This window comes from Centruroides sculpturatus, unplaced genomic scaffold (genome assembly GCF_000671375.1).
Source record: "Centruroides sculpturatus isolate CEXI.00-Female unplaced genomic scaffold, Cexi_2.0 scaffold1201, whole genome shotgun sequence".
NCBI classification, from domain to species: Eukaryota; Metazoa; Arthropoda; class Arachnida; order Scorpiones; family Buthidae; genus Centruroides; species Centruroides sculpturatus.
Genome location: NW_019385315.1, coordinates 231,937 through 254,428, shown reverse-complemented (window position 1 = coordinate 254,428; position 22,492 = coordinate 231,937). Strand labels below are relative to the sequence as shown.

General features: G+C 31.4%; 1 protein-coding gene across 1 annotated transcript in view; it reads left to right on the top strand.

Annotated features, from left to right (window-relative positions):
* LOC111637533 (mitochondrial import receptor subunit TOM70-like) overlaps nucleotides 1-19,168 on the top strand; it is a 24,579-nt gene extending 5,411 nt beyond the window's left edge. The window contains exons 3-5 of the mRNA XM_023383041.1: nucleotides 4,666-4,748; nucleotides 6,292-6,414; nucleotides 17,248-19,168. Coding sequence (XP_023238809.1) covers nucleotides 4,666-4,748; nucleotides 6,292-6,414; nucleotides 17,248-17,449 — 408 coding nt within the window. The 3' untranslated portion in view covers nucleotides 17,450-19,168. The remainder of the gene's footprint in view (nucleotides 1-4,665; nucleotides 4,749-6,291; nucleotides 6,415-17,247) is intronic.
* Nucleotides 19,169-22,492: the final 3,324 nt, after the last annotated feature.

The following is a 22,492-nucleotide window of genomic DNA, read 5'->3' as shown; positions in this document are numbered from 1 at the left end:
GGCAGTAGAAGGCTCAAAGAGAATTGGGGGGCGTTAAGGAAATATAGAGGGGCGACGGCAGACAAATTCTATATATAAAAATTCGACGGAATATATATAAAATGTTGACATTTTATATATTTTTTATTTTTTATTGAAGGTCACAACTTGAATATTTCTAACACATTGACTTTTATTTTAGCTCAGCATTTCTCAAAGTGGGCAATAACACCCCCTTCTGGGCGATGAATAGATCTAGGGGGTGCTGGAGGCAGGGTATTGAACGGTGACCAAAGATAAAATTGGGGCTGATAAGAGGAAACATTGCGTTTAATGGTTTCCAGATGATGAGAACAATGTACAGTAAGGGCACAAAGTGTGAGATTCATAGAAAAGTTCTCCTAAGAATATTTCCAATCCTTTTCTCACACAAGAGAAAATGGGTTAGGGGGCGTTGGGTATAACTTTATGGAACAAAGGGGGCNACGGCACATAGTGCTATATGCAAATTGTCGGATCAGTCGACGAGGTGGCAAAAAAAGACTTTTGAAATTTGTAAGTTTTAGTTTTTTAAAATCTGCAGAGTTTATCTTGTTTATGTAATAAAATGTAGAAAAGGTTTTGTTTTTAACCTGTAAAGTAAAAATTGTGATAAAAAATTGATATTGAAAATGTTAAAAAACCTAAGTGTAGTCTGATTTCTACTGTATGTGCAATGTTCATGCTGAAGTGAGGTATGGTTTACAAAGAATTTATGTGAGTTTTTGGTTTTTATTTGTGTCCTGTTAAATATTTTTATATATATTTAGTTAGCTGAAGAGGGGCTGATGCCCGAAACGTTGATGTATGGAAAAACGTTCTAACTAAATAAAAGATTCAACTAGCCCAGTGTTGAGAAAAACGTCACTTCATTGTGCCAGTACACAACAAACTTCTTTTATTGTTTCCACATATGCATTTCGGACTTATATAAATGTTAAGTCCCTCTTCAGTGCAATACTACAAATTATTAAAAAAAATTAAAAAACATAATTAGTACATGACAAAATTCTTCGCGTGCAGATAATAAAAATTGCCACACTTATACGATTCTTCCCTTAAAAAGCACTTAAAATAGTTTATATCATGTTCCAATATTTCTATTTTCTTCGTAAGAATGACTAACCTGTTCTCTCGATCCATCTGTTTTCAATTTGCTTTTTAAGGGAAGGTATAAGTGTGGCAATTTTTATTATCTGCACGCGAAGAATTTTGTCATGTACTAATTATGTTTTTTAATTTTTTTTAATAATTTGTAGTATTGCACTGAAGAGGGACTTAACATTTATATAAGTCCGAAATGCATATGTGGAAACAATAAAAGAAGTGTCTAACCTGAAAGCTGTAATGACAGTCTACCGAACTTAATGTCGGATTAAAGAGACAAAACATATTTGAATATTTTTATAAACTAAGTACTAGTCAGGTCTCGAAGGGCTTTACTCACATCCATATGATTGTTTATTTATAGTATACTCATATCAATCTGATCTGTACCATTCTCAGTACGTTGTTGATTTTTTTTCGGACAGTGTTTTTTTCTTTTGCAGAATATAAGCAGTGTTCTTGTGTTTTTATTATTAGGCTGCAATTTGAAAAGATTATAGACCTATATATTCCCACTGTCGTCCGTCCATCTGTCTTTTCTTAATGTCGCGAACGGAGTTAGATGAAATCCGAGACCAGATATGGAAACCTTACGGACAGGAGGCCCCGATTAAGACGAACTAACATTTTGTCCGTTATATAGACCAGTGTTCCGCAACCGCTGTACCGCGGCACACTGGTGTGCCGTCACAAGGTGAAAGGTGTGACGTGAACTTTTACATATTCTATTAATCTCAAGTTTTATTTATATATTTTTATCACAGTTGTTATGATTATTATGCTTCTATTTTATTTACTGATGAAATAAGATGATGTTAAAGCAATAAACTCATATGTCGTCCCAGTACTCACTTATTCATTTGGAGTTATACATTGGACTCACACAGATCTTGAGCAACTCCAAATGAAAACAAGAACAACACTTACTAAGCATAAACATCATCATCCTAAATCCTCCATAGAAAGATTAACCCTTCCACGTAAAGATGGCAGACGTGGCCTGATCGACATACTTAACCTCCACTACAAACAAATACAGACATTGCAAGAGTTTTTCTACTAGAAACAAGAAACATTACAGTTGCATAAAGCAGTAACTCTAGCAGACTCAAATAATACACCATTAAATTTACATTCATAACATATGGACACGACACGACACAACACGTAAATAGCATAGACACCATTAAGCAATTGTGAGAAAAGTCTACACGGCTAGCATCTCCATATCAACCGAAATAAGAAGAAAAAGAAGGAAGAAGGAGAAACAATCGTGGGCTCAAAAAGGCACTCCATGGCAGGCATCCTTACGACCTGGCCTAGGATTTTGTTAACAAAACTACGTCAAATAGCTGGTTAGCTCGGGGATGCCTCTTTGGAGAGACGGAAGGATTCATGATTGCCATACAGGATCAGGTCATAAATACTAAAAACTACAGAAAACATACTCAAAGATACAACACTCACAAATGACACATGCAGAAAATGTCACATCGTGCCAGAAACCATACAACACATCACTTCTGGTTGCAAGCTCTTGGCACAGACAGATAATTTACATAGACATAATGAAGTAACAAATACATCAAGAGCTTGCAAAGAAACAAAAAATTATTAAACATCCACGAACCATACTACAAATACGTTCAACAGACAGTATTGGAAAATAACATGCACAAAATGTGTTATGGCAGCCACAATCACAGATAACACAACAGACTAGACATCACACTTGTTGACAAACACAATAAAATCACATAAATTATAGACACATCTGTTCCAAACACAATGTTCAAAACACATGCAGTGAAAAAATCAGCAAGTACACAGAATTCGCCCAGGAAATAAGGCATCTATGGAGGATGGATAGGGTGTTTATTGTACAGTACCTGTCGTTCTCTCCTCTACAGGTGTCATACCACACACGCTACACATAAGCCTGGGAACATCAAAATTGAATAGAAACACATACATCACACTACAGAAGGCCACTACGTTGAATACATTTCGTATTGTTAGGAAATTCCTGAATACATATAGACACTGACACACTTATTTAATTTTTGTCTTGTTTTGGTTACTATGCTGTGTCCGGCGTAGTACATAGCCAATGGTGTCAACCAAGTGTAACTCATGAAACTCAACATAATAATAATAATAGATTTGTGTCATTACAAAATTCTACTAATAGTATCATATCATATATATGTTTTTGAGGGGAATAACATTTTGGTGTGCCATGTCGAGTCACAGGTGCGAGTAGAAAAAGAACACTGGTCTAGATAACTGTCTTGAAACTCAATTTGTATCCACCTTCCAATTTCAAATCTAGTTGAAACTTTGCACATGTATACATTCCTAATTTGCTAAGTTTAGCAATTAGTAAAAACTTAGCAAAAAATTTAAATTTGTAAATAAAATCTGATGACAGATGGTGCCACTTGTAGCTTAATAAACTGTGAGCACCCTCTAAGTCAGTGCTTCTCAGCGGGGGTGATATCGCCCCCATGTGGGCGTTTTTCCATGTTGAGGGGGCGATTAGTAACAATTTATATTTTGGGGGCAAAAAACAATTTTCTGGGCAATATAATAAAACATTATATTAAGAATAATTAGAATATTTTATTCTTTATATTGTACCATAATTAAACCAATAACATTATACTAGTCACTACTCTATTCAATGCAATACAAATTTGGCGTTAGCCTTGGCCCTCGGCATCGGAATTTTGAAGTGAAGGGAGCGATACTACATAATGGTTTTATTGAGGGGGCGATACTACGTAATGGTTTTATTGAGGGGGCGAAACTATGTTGAAGGGGGGCGACAATTCGTTAGAGGTTGAGAAACACTGCTCTAAGTTATACAGCAAGTTTTTGCTTTCAAGAAAACTTTCAATAATTTTATGTTACATATATAAAACTAAAAAGTATAAATTAAATAAATATTTTTAAAAATTTTAAAGAAACACTTTTATTCACATAATGCACTAAAAGATAAAAAATAAATACATATTTTTTCATTTACAATATTCTTGATATTATGTGACCAAAAAGTAAAAACATAGGGTGCTCATGTTTAGGAATATTCTTACACTCAGCACACATTATAATGTGCAACTGGACACAAGATGTGTAATGGGAATCTTGAATTTTGATAATCCCATAATTGTTCAGTAATTAATTGTTCAATTGTGGGTTTTTTAAAGTATTTCTTTCTTTTGGTTAAAATATTTATCTAAATTACACAATGTATATATTATTCCACTGAAAAAGAAAGCTACAGGAGAAATGTTGGTAGGATTTACCATTTGTATAGAATATATACAATAGATATTTTATACAGCCACAGCATCAATATTATCTATTAAAACTATAATCCACAACCCCAATAAACTTATCATAGAAGAAATTTTATAACATGCAGGCATATAATCTGCACATGTCTAATGATTAAGATAAATATTATTTATTAATAAATAAATAATTATGCAGGTATAAGATTTGTATTATTGTCTTTATTTTCTGTTTGTCTTTTAGATCAGCTTATTAATGGTTAGGATTTCTTGGCTTGGCCAAATCAAAACTGATATCTGTGCAGTAGGAAAAGTCCTTAGAATAAGGTTTTGTTACACTTTCTTCCAATTTTTATGGGCTTACCATGAATGCCCTGCACTTTTACTTTTGGTCACATAATACCAAGAATACTGTGAAAGCTGAAAAAAATTGATATCTTTTAGTGCATTTATATGAATAAAAAGCATTTCTTTAAAATTTTTATTTTATATTCTATTTTGTGAATTGTCACTACAAAATTTGTATTAAAATTTAAATGGTTTCTGATTATTGATTTAATACTGATTTAATTGGGTACATGACAACTGGGGAATTCACACTGGGTTGTAATCCATTGTGATGATTCTGAGTGACAGTTAACTGGGTGACAGGAACTTAAAAATTTTTGCACATTTAGCAAGCATATGATTTGATGGATATTTTTTTTTATTTATTTAATTATTTTTTGTAAATATTGGTAGAATATACATAAATATTAAATATAGTTAAGATGTATGTGGTATAAACTATGAGTTATGAGTTATTTCCAAGTTAGAAAAAGGAAATGTTTTGGAACAACATATTGTAGTATTGTTAATTATTTTGTCAGAAGCAGTTAACAGAGTGCATCCAAGAAAAGCAGTTTTTTGAAAACAAATTCTTTCAAAGAAATTTTATACTTGTTTGTTTTAGTTTATATTGTATTTAATGTATAATGTAATGTATTTTTAATCTTATGTAATTGTTTTCTTTGTTTTCATATATTTGTTAATTTTGGGGTAGATATCAACTGTCCGAGACTTTTCAATTTACTTGTAAGAGGCTGTCCATTAATTGTTTCCATTTATTAGATTGAACAATAACAACAAATGATTAAATCATAACCAGTTAATATAATTTTCAAAAATGTCAAATAGTCAAGTAAAAAAAAAACCAAGAAATAAACAATTAGGCACATGAAAGTCTTATTTCTTATAATAGTACAATCTAAGATCCAATCTCCACCCCAAAAGAAATACTCAACCACGGTATACATTGCTTATGCTCAATCACTTTTCCTTGATGTGTCACCAACAGTTGTCAGTAGGATTTACACCACCTGCGATAGTGGATGATCTATCTTTTATTCGAAGCTCAATGCAGCTCTACACTGCCCTAATTTACATTGGTTTGTGCTATGGGACAGTCACAGATACAAAGTTGTATCTTTGGTTTTTGAATTTTTCACAAGTGCTTAGGAGTTTGTTCGTAAATAAAAAGACCCCTGAAAAGAAAATAATTAACTAAAAATAACACCCAAAAACATAAAATAACGATCAGACATTGATTCCTTATAGCTTTTACATTATTAATGTTTTTTCTATAAGTTAACCTATAACATATTTATTATTTATTCTTTTAGTTTATAAATACTATCATTTTATCTATTTGACATCATATATCAAAATAATAAACTTATATTAATAATCATTTATATCCAAATTTAACATCAATTTTCATGGGTAAATTAAAAAAAAAAATAAATACAAAATATATAAGTTTTTATTTTAGTTAAGTATTAATCTTATTTAATATGTTAGTTTGTTTCTAATATATTGTTTTTATATTTAGAATTTTAGTACTTCAGTGGAAACAAGATATAAATGAGGCAATTTCTTTATTAAATAAAGCTATAGAATTAGATTCAAAATGCCAGTTTGCATATGAAACACTTGGGTCAATTGAAGTTCAAAGGTAAGCAAATTCTTTTAGGTAGATTTAACAATATATAATAATTGGATTTTTTTACTATGCTTTATTTAGTTGAGTGTGTAAAAACTGTTTGTGTGGAAATAATAAATGCTAGATAATTTTTAAAAAAACATTTTTACATTGCTGTTATGAAAATATCCTTTCCATTTTGAGTAGTATTTAAAAATTTACTGTTTGCTATTTGTTATTTTAGCCAATAAAAACTTTGATATTTAATTAAAAATTAAATATCAAATATTAAAAATTAGACTTTTTTTCCTCTGCATCTGTTGTAATTATTATGATTGTTATCTTATTTTATGAAGTTAAGTTCAGTGAAATTAAAAGTTACACAATTATTTACTCACATATTAATAAGAAATAAATAGTTTTCCTCATTCATAATTCTTGCATTTTGTAGTAAAGAACTCATTTGAGATGCTTAGGCTTCTTTTACTAAGTTCAAAATGCACATTTACTTTGGACCATTACTTCACTGTTCTTTAATGGAAAATGTTGCAACTATAAGCATAAATATTTGAGATGCTTAGGCTTCTTTTACTAAGTTCAAAATGCACATTTACTTTGGACCATTACTTCACTGTTCTTTAATGGAAAATGTTGCAACTATAAGCATAAATATGGAGCATTTGATAGTTAGTGCCCAAAATATTGGTTTTTTTTTCCAACTAAATGTGTTTCATAACTAAAGTATTACTTATCATTTTTATAAGTATAGTAGTATATACAAAGTTGAATGATATATAAGGTTTTGTACAAAATATAAAATTTTTATTATATATTGATGGTAATTTGGTTACAGTTTGTATCTGTTAAAGTAAAGCATTTTTACACTAAGATATTTGAGGGGTGAAAAAGTAGTTCTGTAGTTTTTATTATGGAAAAATATGCAGATGATTACAAAGATTTGATTACTAGATAGCTTTATTAAGTCACTATATGGATGACATAGAAATTGCATTTAAGCACAATCTATTTAAGTGCTGAAATTGCTGGTCTTCAGTGTTTACACATTCCTGTAATTTAGTTTTTAACTCAAGTACACTAGATGGTTGGATGACTGAATTGTTAAAGTGGCAGCCTACTGCTCGTGAGCTCCAAATTTGAATTCAGATTGGTTGAAAAACCCCAGGAATTTTTGAGGGTGATCATCAAGATATGCTTGGCCCTGTCCCTCACGTCCAACCTCCCTATTGTAGATCTGGTTAAATGGGCTTGCTAGAAAGAAAAAGCTCTCAGCACCAATAGGGCAAAAAGAGGTTTAAAAAATTCAAGCACTCTTTCCAGAGTTTATTATTGTCAATTTCTTGACATGCTTTTCTTATTAATCAAATTATAATGCATAGTTTTTGTGAAAATACTTTCTTTGATAACACCCCAAATGAAGTCCATTGGGGGTGAGGACTGGGTGATCATGATGGCCATTCAACTGACTTCTTCAACCTATCAAAAATAATGAATGATAAATAATAAAGAACTCTATTTCAAATGTTAATAATTTGGTTTTATCTTAAGCATTATTGTTGGTTTGTTTCAAATATGTAATGGTGCTCTATTTACTTGGTAGCTTATTATCTACATAATAAGCATTAGGACATACACTTCACTTTATATTTACACAAAGAAAAAATAGTTACAAAACTTTATCATAAGTATTAAAATTGATATGAAATAGTATAAGAACATTTATTACTTTTTCCTGAAAATAATTTAACAATTTATTTAACTAGTATGGATTATTTGGTAGTTTCAATCAAAAAAATTCATTCATAAATGTTACTTCTAGTTCAAAATTTTAAGATTTGTTCTTCCAAACAATAAGCTTCATTTAAATCTGTTAAACATTAATAGTCACTCCTAAAACAAAATTTAAATCTTTGACCTGACTGAACTTCTACAGATGTTGGTTAGAAATTTTAAAATTTACATTGAAATACACTCATTTCTTGATTTTGCCATCTGTTTGGGCCAACAAAATTCAGTGATAAAATTTAATATTTTTATACCAACACACACACAAAAAAGTAGTTACTGTTTTGTTTTAAATTTTATAAATGAAATTTTAAAAATTAATTTCTGATGCATTACTGTATAAAAGAGTGCAAAACAGATATTTTAGACACTGGTCCAAAAACATATTTTAATGATAAGACTATATCAAACAAAAAAAATTAGACTAAAAAGAAAATATTTACACTGGAAGAAACAAATTTTTCTGTTGTTGACCTGATGAAATTGTGTTCTTGATTATGAATCAACATGTCTGAAAAGTTGGCTCCTCTTGCATGGGGAAAAAAGTTTCAACATTTTTAAGTTGGCTAGACCTGCAGATATTGGAGCATTATTGCCATCTTCATTTATTTCACTATTATCATCATTATCTGTTTCTTGGAAGTCGAATAGTATTGGAAGTAGTTTCAGTAATTTCTTCATCATTTAACGAATATTATATTAGACAGTCATGGTCATAGGAAACACACTAGGGTTTCTCATTTCCCGGTCTTTTGCTTGTTCTGGGATTCTGGGATAAAAGTGAACTGTTTCCCACGATAGAATTAATTATTTTTAAGATATACAAAATATCTTGAAATCATATGGTATAATTATTTTTCGTTTTTTAAAGTAATTTAATACGTTCTGCAACCTCCAAAATCATATTAATAATGCTGTGTAAGATATATATTAAAAATTACCTTTGAATTACGTAGAAATTTTCACAAATAGAAAAAATTTATTAAAGTTTGCTGGAAATTGCATACTACAACAACAAATATTTTGAATTGAGTTGAAAATTTAAAAAAGAAAAAGAACTTAGATCAAACTTCTAACTTAAAAGATAATTTTATTTTTTAAATAAAACATAATACAAAATAATATTGTAAATTTTTATAATAAGATTTAAAAAAGCAAAGATTGTCAATACTCTGATCACTCAATCTGATTCTTAGNTTGTTGAAAATTGCTTACAACAAAAATGTCTTTGAATTGAGTTGAAAATTTAAAGAAAAAAATGAACTTAGATCAAATTCCTAACTTAGAAGGAAATTTTTATTTTTTAAATAAAACATAATACAAAATAATATTGTAAATTTTTATAATAAGATTTAAAAAAGCAAAGATTGTCAATACTCTGATCACTCAATCTGATTCTTAGTTTAGTAATGAAAAGACCTGCTACCGAGAATGCCCTTTCCGATTCAGTTGATGTGAGTGGAATTCTGTCGTCTCTTAAATGTGTTTTTTCGCCTGTAGCCTGAAAGATTTCTAGTTCGTTTTTGAGACTGTAGTAGTACTTTTGCTCTAGTATTCTTGATTTGTCTACCTCGGCTGCTTTAATGGCGGCATCAAACTTATAGCCGAATAATTCGCCAGTTCGTTTGTCTTTAATAATAAGGTTTATGAAGAAAAATTTCATACTTGCAGACTTCGTACTCGTACTCGTTTGTATCCTTGCCCAATTTGCACAACCTGGCGTTGCGCAGTTATTGAAGCTACCGGGCATGTTAAAAATTAAGACAGCGTAAGCACAATTATTCCAGATATTACAGGTTCTGACAAGTAAAGAATTTTCAGTCTTGCCACAAATAAGCCACACATTGATTGACCATTTGTGACATGCCATAACGAGCAAAAATTTAAAAAAGTAATAAGTAGGTTTAAAATTAATAAATACAAATGTATTCTGACGATTTATGAGTTAATTATGCTTTTTATGCTTTCTATTTGCAAAATTTCCTCAACCTTAACACAANAATTAAAAATTAAATATCAAATATTAAAAATTAGACTTTTTTTCCTCTGCATCTGTTGTAATTATTATGATTGTTATCTTATTTTATGAAGTTAAGTTCAGTGAAATTAAAAGTTACACAATTATTTACTCACATATTAATAAGAAATAAATAGTTTTCCTCATTCATAATTCTTGCATTTTGTAGTAAAGAACTCATTTGAGATGCTTAGGCTTCTTTTACTAAGTTCAAAATGCACATTTACTTTGGACCATTACTTCACTGTTCTTTAATGGAAAATGTTGCAACTATAAGCATAAATATTTGAGATGCTTAGGCTTCTTTTACTAAGTTCAAAATGCACATTTACTTTGGACCATTACTTCACTGTTCTTTAATGGAAAATGTTGCAACTATAAGCATAAATATGGAGCATTTGATAGTTAGTGCCCAAAATATTGGTTTTTTTTTCCAACTAAATGTGTTTCATAACTAAAGTATTACTTATCATTTTTATAAGTATAGTAGTATATACAAAGTTGAATGATATATAAGGTTTTGTACAAAATATAAAATTTTTATTATATATTGATGGTAATTTGGTTACAGTTTGTATCTGTTAAAGTAAAGCATTTTTACACTAAGATATTTGAGGGGTGAAAAAGTAGTTCTGTAGTTTTTATTATGGAAAAATATGCAGATGATTACAAAGATTTGATTACTAGATAGCTTTATTAAGTCACTATATGGATGACATAGAAATTGCATTTAAGCACAATCTATTTAAGTGCTGAAATTGCTGGTCTTCAGTGTTTACACATTCCTGTAATTTAGTTTTTAACTCAAGTACACTAGATGGTTGGATGACTGAATTGTTAAAGTGGCAGCCTACTGCTCGTGAGCTCCAAATTTGAATTCAGATTGGTTGAAAAACCCCAGGAATTTTTGAGGGTGATCATCAAGATATGCTTGGCCCTGTCCCTCACGTCCAACCTCCCTATTGTAGATCTGGTTAAATGGGCTTGCTAGAAAGAAAAAGCTCTCAGCACCAATAGGGCAAAAAGAGGTTTAAAAAATTCAAGCACTCTTTCCAGAGTTTATTATTGTCAATTTCTTGACATGCTTTTCTTATTAATCAAATTATAATGCATAGTTTTTGTGAAAATACTTTCTTTGATAACACCCCAAATGAAGTCCATTGGGGGTGAGGACTGGGTGATCATGATGGCCATTCAACTGACTTCTTCAACCTATCAAAAATAATGAATGATAAATAATAAAGAACTCTATTTCAAATGTTAATAATTTGGTTTTATCTTAAGCATTATTGTTGGTTTGTTTCAAATATGTAATGGTGCTCTATTTACTTGGTAGCTTATTATCTACATAATAAGCATTAGGACATACACTTCACTTTATATTTACACAAAGAAAAAATAGTTACAAAACTTTATCATAAGTATTAAAATTGATATGAAATAGTATAAGAACATTTATTACTTTTTCCTGAAAATAATTTAACAATTTATTTAACTAGTATGGATTATTTGGTAGTTTCAATCAAAAAAATTCATTCATAAATGTTACTTCTAGTTCAAAATTTTAAGATTTGTTCTTCCAAACAATAAGCTTCATTTAAATCTGTTAAACATTAATAGTCACTCCTAAAACAAAATTTAAATCTTTGACCTGACTGAACTTCTACAGATGTTGGTTAGAAATTTTAAAATTTACATTGAAATACACTCATTTCTTGATTTTGCCATCTGTTTGGGCCAACAAAATTCAGTGATAAAATTTAATATTTTTATACCAACACACACACAAAAAAGTAGTTACTGTTTTGTTTTAAATTTTATAAATGAAATTTTAAAAATTAATTTCTGATGCATTACTGTATAAAAGAGTGCAAAACAGATATTTTAGACACTGGTCCAAAAACATATTTTAATGATAAGACTATATCAAACAAAAAAAATTAGACTAAAAAGAAAATATTTACACTGGAAGAAACAAATTTTTCTGTTGTTGACCTGATGAAATTGTGTTCTTGATTATGAATCAACATGTCTGAAAAGTTGGCTCCTCTTGCATGGGGAAAAAAGTTTCAACATTTTTAAGTTGGCTAGACCTGCAGATATTGGAGCATTATTGCCATCTTCATTTATTTCACTATTATCATCATTATCTGTTTCTTGGAAGTCGAATAGTATTGGAAGTAGTTTCAGTAATTTCTTCATCATTTAACGAATATTATATTAGACAGTCATGGTCATAGGAAACACACTAGGGTTTCTCATTTCCCGGTCTTTTGCTTGTTCTGGGATTCTGGGATAAAAGTGAACTGTTTCCCACGATAGAATTAATTATTTTTAAGATATACAAAATATCTTGAAATCATACGGTATAATTATTTTTCGTTTTTTAAAGTAATTTAATACATTCTGCAACCTCCAAAATCATATTAATAATGCTGTGTAAGATATATATTAAAAATTACCTTTGAATTACGTAGAAATTTTCACAAATAGAAAAAATTTATTAAAGTTTGCTGGAAATTGCATACTACAACAACAAATATTTTGAATTGAGTTGAAAATTTAAAAAAGAAAAAGAACTTAGATCAAACTTCTAACTTAAAAGATAATTTTATTTTTTAAATAAAACATAATACAAAATAATATTGTAAATTTTTATAATAAGATTTAAAAAAGCAAAGATTGTCAATACTCTGATCACTCAATCTGATTCTTAGTTTAGTAATGAAAAGACCTGCTACCGAGAATGCCCTTTCCGATTCAGTTGATGTGAGTGGAATTCTGTCGTCTCTTAAATGTGTTTTTTCGCCTGTAGCCTGAAAGATTTCTAGTTCGTTTTTGAGACTGTAGTAGTACTTTTGCTCTAGTATTCTTGATTTGTCTACCTCGGCTGCTTTAATGGCGGCATCAAACTTATAGCCGAATAATTCGCCAGTTCGTTTGTCTTTAATAATAAGGTTTATGAAGAAAAATTTCATACTTGCAGACTTCGTACTCGTACTCGTTTGTATCCTTGCCCAATTTGCACAACCTGGCGTTGCGCAGTTATTGAAGCTACCGGGCATGTTAAAAATTAAGACAGCGTAAGCGCAATTATTCCAGATATTACAGGTTCTGACAAGTAAAGAATTTTCAGTCTTGCCACAAATAAGCCACACATTGATTGACCATTTTGCTCGTTATTTTTGCCATAACGAGCAAAAATTTAAAAAAGTAATAAGTAGGTTTAAAATTAATAAATACAAATGTATTCTGACGGTTTATGAGTTAATTATGCTTTTTATGCTTTCTATTTGCAAAATTTCCTCAACCTTAACACAAAATAAAAAGAAAAAATGAATTTTTAAGAAATTTGCAGGATTTCCCGGGTTAAAAAAAAACGGATCCCGTTTGAGAAACCCTAAAAAACACTCATTCAGCTACATTGGCATTGGTAGCATCAACGATACTCAAGTTGCTGAAATATTTTAATAAGTCTTGCAGGTCTTGTTCACTTGATTTTTAGTATTTCTTGGTTCTTCATTCAATCATGGGAGGAAGGCATTGTGATTTACCCAGAACCATTTAATCATATCTGGGGCCGTATTCTGGTCACTTATCTCTCGTCTCTTCTTTCACCGACGAATGACGTCAAAGCAAGAGAAAAAATTCGTCTCTCATACACAGTGGCGATTCTGGTCGTTCGTAACGATCTCGTCTTTGTTGTTGACGTCACGATTCTATTCGGTTGATTATACATGTTCGGGTTATCTGCGCGCGCAAAACTTTATAGAATTTTAACCAATGAAATTGTAAAATTTTCGAAAATAGAGAGTACGTAATCATAGATCACGTGGCAAGGAAAGCACGTACAGTAATTTTGACGAACTTGATTTTTGTTTTATAATGTTTTTACAAATTGTAATGTCAATTTGTCTTTTAACAAATAAAAATTTTAATAACCTAAGTTAGAAAAGCTTGCGTACTTAGATATTTTTCGAAATATNCGCGCAAAACTTTATAGAATTTTAACCAATGAAATTGTAAAATTTTCGAAAATAGAGAGTACGTAATCATAGATCACGTGGCAAGGAAAGCACGTACAGTAATTTTGACGAACCTGATTTTTGTTTTATAATGTTTTTACAAATTGTAATGTCAATTTGTCTTTTAACAAATAAAAATTTTAATAACCTAAGTTAGAAAAGCTTGCGTACTTAGATATTTTTCGAAATATTATCATCTAATTTCTCCTTAACTATATATGTAAGATTAACATCATATTCGGATAGTTCAGTAATTGATGTAGGATAATTAAAAAAAAAATGGAATCAGTGACGTTTTCGATTAGGCACTGGAAAAAAATCAGAAGCATTTTCTCTCTCGAAATATTCTTTCCCGAGTAGAGAACGTTCTCTAATACGATTGTACAGCGCGAGTAGCATCCAGTCGTCCATATTGGATATAACGAAATCGAGACGAAAGACAACTAGCCGCTTCTCTGACAAACGAGAGAAGCGAAGAGAGAAAAAGTTGTCCAGAATCGCGTTTAGAGAGACGCGATGATTTCTCGAGACGTAAACAAATGATTAGCCAATCAGCGACCGGCTTGTGTGAGACGAGAGACTATGACCAGAATACGGCCCCTGGACTCGTTCTTTCCAAACTTTATTCAACATGTACTGTACTGAACATTACATCTTTTAGATTAATGTTGGGAATTTGATCATGCATGAACTATATTTATGACATAAATAAGCAGCATTTTTCTGTATCTGCATTTTATAAAACGAATTACATATATAAATCTAGTAGTTGAAAAAAAACTAGTAGTGTTTGGATTTGGAGGCAAATAAACATAGTTCGCTTCGTTTTAATTTGAAGATGATTTTTCTTTTAGATCTTAATAGTTCTGTTTCCCATTTGTTTATGCAGTCTTGAAATATTTTTGAATTTATCCACAAATTGGACTGAACAGTATAACTCAATAGAAAAACATTTCAAGTTTGAACATCCAATATCAAGAGGCTTTCTGGCTATCAAAGAAATGATCTATCATGTACATCACTGTGATGTAATTTTTATTTATCATTTCTTTTTCTTTTGTAAAGAATAAGGACTGAGGAGGGGTCATTAAACCCGAAATGAATTTCCTTCATTAATAAAGCCTATATCAATAACTGTTCCTTATGTGATATGTTACTGAAAGAAAGCCAATAGCTTTAGGTTTTTTGAAATAAAATATCATGTTTTAAACTTTTCTAGAATAGCTTGAAGTTTTGCTGAAACAGCACATGCAACGTTAAACGTTTTAGAAACAAATCCATGATGACTTAGTTTTATAAACGCTCATTACATGCTTTAAATTCTGAAATGTCCATTGTTTTGGAAAATTATAAAGCATTGTTTTTCAGTTAATTGTGAGTAATTGGAATATTAAGTTTGCAGATTTCCCAAATCGAACATATTTTCGTTTTGAATCAGTGACAATTGTACCAGCGTTTAAATGTTCAACTCCTCTTTTATTTTAGTGATAGCAGAACATCAAATTATTCCGTCATAGTTTGCCTAAACGCATCTTTGCTAAGCACTTCCAAAATTTTGGTTTTTTTCTTTTAGAGTCAAAGAGTTTTTTTACTGCTCTCGCCCATTTTGCATGTGTTCGCTGCATGTACTACAGTAAGGAGATCTAGATCTACTGTTAAACTGAACCGATTAAGCGCGATTTGCACTAGGCGCGAATCGTAACAAAGCAAAGAGCGAACTACGAAACATGAGCATATGTAACCTCGCGAGGCGAGTTAAAAATTTTCATCTCAGCCAATGACAGTGCGCATTGGCAAGCGCAAGCCAATGAAAACGTTTTCATCTGAACTAGAGTTCTCGACTCACAGCAGAAAAAAAGATCCATATTGAAAATAATACTAGTTTATCATTTAATTTCGATAAGCCTACACAACACAATAAACAAAAAGAACCTGGTAACTGCAGTATATATCGAATTTTTTAAAACTCCATCTATTGGTAAAAGTGAGAAACTAAACTCGCGACAACGCTTACCACTGCTTCAGTGTGAACGAAATTCGCCTCCTTTGCACTATTCGCTGCCTTCGCTTTCTCGCCCTTTGCATCCAGTGTAAATCGCGCTTTATTTCACAAGATTCAAAAAGTTGCCACAGAACATGTAAATGTGACTGTAAAATGAAAAGTCTTTTATACAAGAAGTATAAAAGAATACAGTTGTTATTGCAGTGTACCTGTACCCCTGTAATAGCCTAAATAAACTTTCAGAAAATGGAGGTTTTATTTTGTACACGTACGTATCCGTGGCGCCGTGCAAAGAAAACAAGGGAGACTTTGTATATTTCTGTCTTACGGATAGAGGAGGGAATCAGCGCTCAAATGGATACTACTACGCATCGAATTTTATTAAATTGTGGCTCCTCATTTAATTAACAACTACTAAACACACTAATGAAAATGCAGTAGAATATTACTTTTATACGTATAACATACATACTCGTAATATATACAAATAAAACAGGGTTTTATTACTCTAGTGATTTTTGATAATTTTATGTATTAAGTGACAAAATCGAGTTGCAAGAGTCTTAACAAAAGACGGCGACATTTATGAGGGTGACAAAAAACGAGGGACAAGTGTATAGCTCAGTGTTTCTCAACCTCTAACGAATCGTCGCCCCCTTCAACGTAGTATCGCCCCCTTCACTACAAAATACCGATGCCCAGGGCAAAGACTAACGCCAAATTCGTACTGCACTGAATAGACTAGTATAATGTTATTTGCTTAATTATTCTACGATATAACGAATAAAATATCTAATTATTCTTAATATAATGTTTTACTATATCTCACAGAAAATTGTTTTTCGCCCCCAAAATATAAATTGTTACTAATCGCCCCCTCAACATGGAAAAACGCCCACATGGGGGCGATATCGCCCCCGTTGAGAAACACTGGTATAGCTGAACGTATAGCTATGTTTATAATAATTGTTTTTTTAATTGAATTTTAATTATATTTAATTAAATTTTTCTTCTTACAGGGGGAATATGTCTCGAGGAATTGAACTCTACCAAAAAGCAATAAACTTGGCCCACAATGAGATCGAACTTGCTCATCTTGTTTCTCTGCACGATGCCGCCAAGGCGCAGTTAAGGGTTGCCGAACGTCTCAATATACCAGTAGGTGTCTTTCCGACGGCCAATACTGAATATCATATCGGTTCAGAGTTACGAAAAGACTGATAGACACGTCACATTCACATTTGCTCTTCGTAGAGAACTACAGATTTGGGAATTGATAATTAACATCGCAAGGAGAAGTCTCTTTTATTAATATTTGTGTTTTGACAATGTTTCAATTTGTCAACACATAAATGAGAATAAGCAATCGTGTACTTAATTTTCTCGTTTAGAAAAATGGTCACCAATACCATTTTATATACCATAAATTGGAGAACATAAAATTTAAATTAAACGAGATCGATATAATACGTTACAGTTATTTTTTTATGATTATCAAAAACTTATTGTGATATCGAGATATTTTAAAAATTTAAATATTTATTGTGACATTTGGAATATTTCTGTGTACAGGTTTCGAATGGGCGAATGGGATCTTGATGAGAGATGCCTTCGAGGAACACGATGCTTTATACAGATGTAAAGTTCCAGATGTTGGAAAGAAATAACGTTGCAAACCATAGTCTATAAAATTTATCATTTTGTATATTATTTCTGTTCATTTGTCATAGAACGATATGCCTTAGAAATGAAGATATTTTAAATAAATTTATTGTTACAAGTAGCTACTTTTTTGACATTGAATTTCGAAATTTTTGTTTTTCCGTTTAATGATCTTGAGATACAGCTCCATTTTTAAACTGTAAAAAGATAATTGTAGTTACGTTGCATAAATTATGCAACAAATCTTATATTCCTATTTGCAATCAAGTATTACTGTACGTGATCACATTTTTTTCAGATGCCAAAATGTTAGGAATCATTGGTACAGAGATGTAATAATAAAAAAGAAATTAATTCGAAGGTTGTCCCGAATTTTTTAAATAGCATAATTTAGTTATTCACATTGTGATACGTATTTATTTGTTTTATTGTAGGAATGATCATATTCGGACAGTTTGAGTAGAATTGATTAGCTGAAAATACAGTGAACACAATTCAAATAAAAACTTTCAATGAAATTTCATGTATATAAATGGCGTTTAGAATAGCAATAAGCATAATAAAGAAAATTTTAAATATTTAAAAAGTAAGACATGAAGCCCACGGTGGGTGGTTTTAGCATAGGTTTGGGATCTAATTAGATCCCAAAAAATGCACTTTTAGGGACAAACAGAACTATGTATCATGCATATTTTTATCATATAATCACGTGCAAATGTGAAACATTATTTTTGGTACATTAGTCGATAATTGCTACAGGCAATAAAGAGCAATGAATTTCTGTTGGAAGATAATGTTCTACAAGTCAATGTTACACATCTCGAATGTGTTTTTAGGAAGCTTGAAGATTCATTCTGGAGTGATCTGTTGTACAGATTTCTGCTAAATGAACACGACGGTTTCGAAATAATCGTACAGTGGAGGATAAATAATAACAACAAGTGAATGGAAGGTTTTTACTGAACTATCAACAAGGTAATTACGAACGTAATATACGAGTTATTTTTTATTACTAAATTTTTCGTGCTTTGGCTGTGGTCCGGGACCCGCTGTTCATTCTTCGAAATTGATTGTATTTTGAATAAAAACAGTCAATGAGATCATTTAAAATATACGCAAAAATCAGTACAGCAAGCATGAGCATCCGTAGAGGGAGAAAACGGGGCACTTGCCCCCTGGATTGAGTAAAAAATTCTTGTTTCCTTTACATTGTAAATTTATATAATGTATTGTTTTTGTATTTATGCCATACGGTATTCTGTAATCTACTTGTGAAAAAGCCCAAAAATAAAATTTGTCTTAAAGCTTTGCCTCTCTGGAAAATTTTCTACGGACACCCTGGCGCAAGTGTTTTCCGGGTCCCTCTGCGGGTGATTCACGTCTGCCTGTTCTCCAGTATTATTATTAGGTTCTTTCAATTTGTCCTGTTTCAATGGCTTTCAATTTTGCATTCTTAAGTCCGACCGACTTCAACGGCGAATATTCGGATTAACGGTGACGGTAGTGGCGGCCGCTCGTGGCAATCGCCTTGTATTAAAGTTGAAAATAACCTTTCTTAAATTTCCTGATAATATATTAAATGAATAATATAATTAACATAGATACAGTTTTTCATTATAAATGTATCTAACCATTGGCGTAGCCAGAGTTTTGTTATGGGGGCCTAGTAGATGCCAGCCTGACACAAAATTGAATTACTGTATTTCAAATTGTTCATTAAAATGAAATTTCCATAGGAATCGACAATAACTTAATACACATATAATATGAAACTTCCTTTAATCATACGTTCTCGTAACATTAATATCAAACTCCAGCAATGCCTTAAACAAAAATTAACCAATCAATTATTTTTTTACCATTCTTTAATACAGTTCACCGTCTTTGATCTAGATCTAGACCAGGGGTGGCCAACAGTTTCCCCCGGGCCGAATTGGAAAGAAAACTTTCTCACTGGCGGAACCAAAGGCGGCCCTAGCAAGATTTTCAGGTGATGCGATATCTTATTGTGGTGTCACCCCGTAAAGACTAAACTGTACATAGAGATTACAAGTACACTTTTCACATTGGGCACAGAAGGCCGTTGACCTTTTTTTTTCTTTTGTTTCTTGTTTTTTTTAGGATCAGAATTTCTCAACTTTCCTATAACTTCATATTGTCAGGTTGTAGGAAATTATAGCGGATCCATTCAGCCAATTATTTGAAGTTTAGTCCAATATTCGGAGATTAACTGCGGGCTGCGGTACCCTACGCGCAATTAAATTAGCTTCAACTTTTTATTTCTTTTTGGAAATCGGCTCAACACTTTTTCAGCTGTGATTTTCTGGGGAGGGGCACCAGGTTAACTGGAGGGGACCGTGCCCACCCATGTCCCTGGCTACGCTCATGTATCTAACACACATTCAACAATTCAACTTCCTCTCGGGCTTCGCGAATAAAACTCTTAGACCTAACAACAGGTGGATATTCAAGTTTACTCTTCTTTTTATTGGTAGGTTTGTCGAAAAAACCATCGATCGATACTAAGTAACGAATTAAATGGTTAGAGTCGCGTTTTGGTCTCGTGGAGTAACGGTAAAATAAAAACAGATTGATGTTGTAGTTACTATTGATAAAATTAATTTATTTAAACTTTTTCTACCTTTTGAGTACTGTAAGGTCTTTTTTTATGCGGATTATTTTTATGCGATTTTGAAGTTGTGCGGTTTGTATTTCATCCAAAAATTTCTTGGACAAGCATACATATAGGCTTGTTTAGGAAGCCCGCGTATAGACAGTCTCCAAGAATCGTGGAACGCTCAAAGCTCACTCCATTTGTTCCACTGACATATAACGTTTATGGATGTAAAAGACAGCTAGATCTACCTTAATCGCTTTAGTTCCTAGCAATTTTTGATGTAAATGTAATTAAACATAAAAAATACTTAAAACTGAAAAAAACGAAAGAAATGCGTTAATTTTGAAGAAAAAGCTTCAAAAATTCTTCCTTTGTCTCACCCTTCTGTGAAATTTAACACCCATGAGTCATTGTTTACACATCTGGATGATCTTGAACATAGCTGGAGTTGGATTACCCGGGGCATTCTCATAGACGTCGCGGGAGGACAAGGGTTTAAAGTAGGGTGAACACTAGCTGGCCGTATATTTTAAAATATTTTTTAAAAATTTGGAGACTTAAAAAACATTCCAAAAATTCAAAAAAAATATTTCAAGGCCTTAAGGACCGTGTAACCTGCCCGTGTTAACTCGGGCGAGGAACTAAAGGGGTTTTAATTAACTCTTCACATCCAGATGTTAGTGATTTGTTTTTAGAGTGAGCTTTTGCAATTCGGGGATTCCCCTTGTACATGATACTTACCATCGACAAGTTTATTTTAAGCTTTTATATGAATTTCTTTCAGACATTCGAAGTAATTTATTAAGCAGCCTATTTCTTTTAATTTCTGCAAACTTTTTTATGCGGTTTTAAGTTAATTTTAACTCGTTGTTTTGGTTTTATGCGATTTTAGAAAATTACGGAATGTATCCCTACTTTTTCAAGGCAAGTAAAGTCTTTTTTTTATGCGAATTTTTTATATGCGATTTTCTGTAGAACGTATCCACCGCATAAAACGAGACCTAACAGTATTGAAAAGTAAGAGTATTTTACTAATACATACATGTTTTTTAAAGATTCGAAAAAATTTAAATAAAAGAATCATTTTGAACCGAACTATTATTTAATTAGGCACTGTAGTGTAAGTATTTAAATTTATAAATGTTAACAAAATTGCGCAAAAAGTCTTAAATAACGCGTAATTAGCAAAAAAAGTAGGAATTCAGAGTGGGGGGATGCGCAGTGGGTTCTAATGGTTAAAATAAATAAATCGCTAGATAGCGTCCGACATATTTGTCCCATAGACAACATTGCATGTTTGTTACTCCGCCACTCCCGAATCATGTGCCTTTTTCAAATCTCTCTTCAGAGGCATCATCTACATGTTAAGCGCTTTAACTTGATACCTGAACCATGTTTGTATCCTCAGTCGTTCTCTCGAACGAAGCTGGATAGTATTTGAAACTTACCAAATTAATAAAGCCCATGATACATCAAAAGAATTTCAGTTGATTTGTTTATATTTGATATTTTTAATAGTATTAGGGAGGTGAGTTTTATCAATAACCATCTCTATTAAATTAACAATAATTGATGTAACTTGCTCCTCCAGTGTTATATTAAAGATCTTAAAAATAAGAAACTTCTAAATTATAGCATATGTCGTATGTAATTAATACATTTAAACGTAGATTTCTAATGTAACTACTGTATCTTAGAATAATCGGACGTATTTACGCTGTACGATGTAGCATTATTTCTTTGTAGTTCAATATCGATACAATTCGATAAGTCTGGAAATTAATTTAAATGAGAATTACTGCATTAACTCTTTCAACACATTCAAAGCAGTCGATGCAAATCATCTGATCTGAATATAACGCTTAAGAGTCGTATTCTAAAGCAGATAAAATTAATATTTGCATCTGACTTGTCAGTTCTGTTAGTGTAGAATGGGATAAAATGCTGTCCAGTGCCCTTTAATCAGAAGAAAATAATGGCGTTGT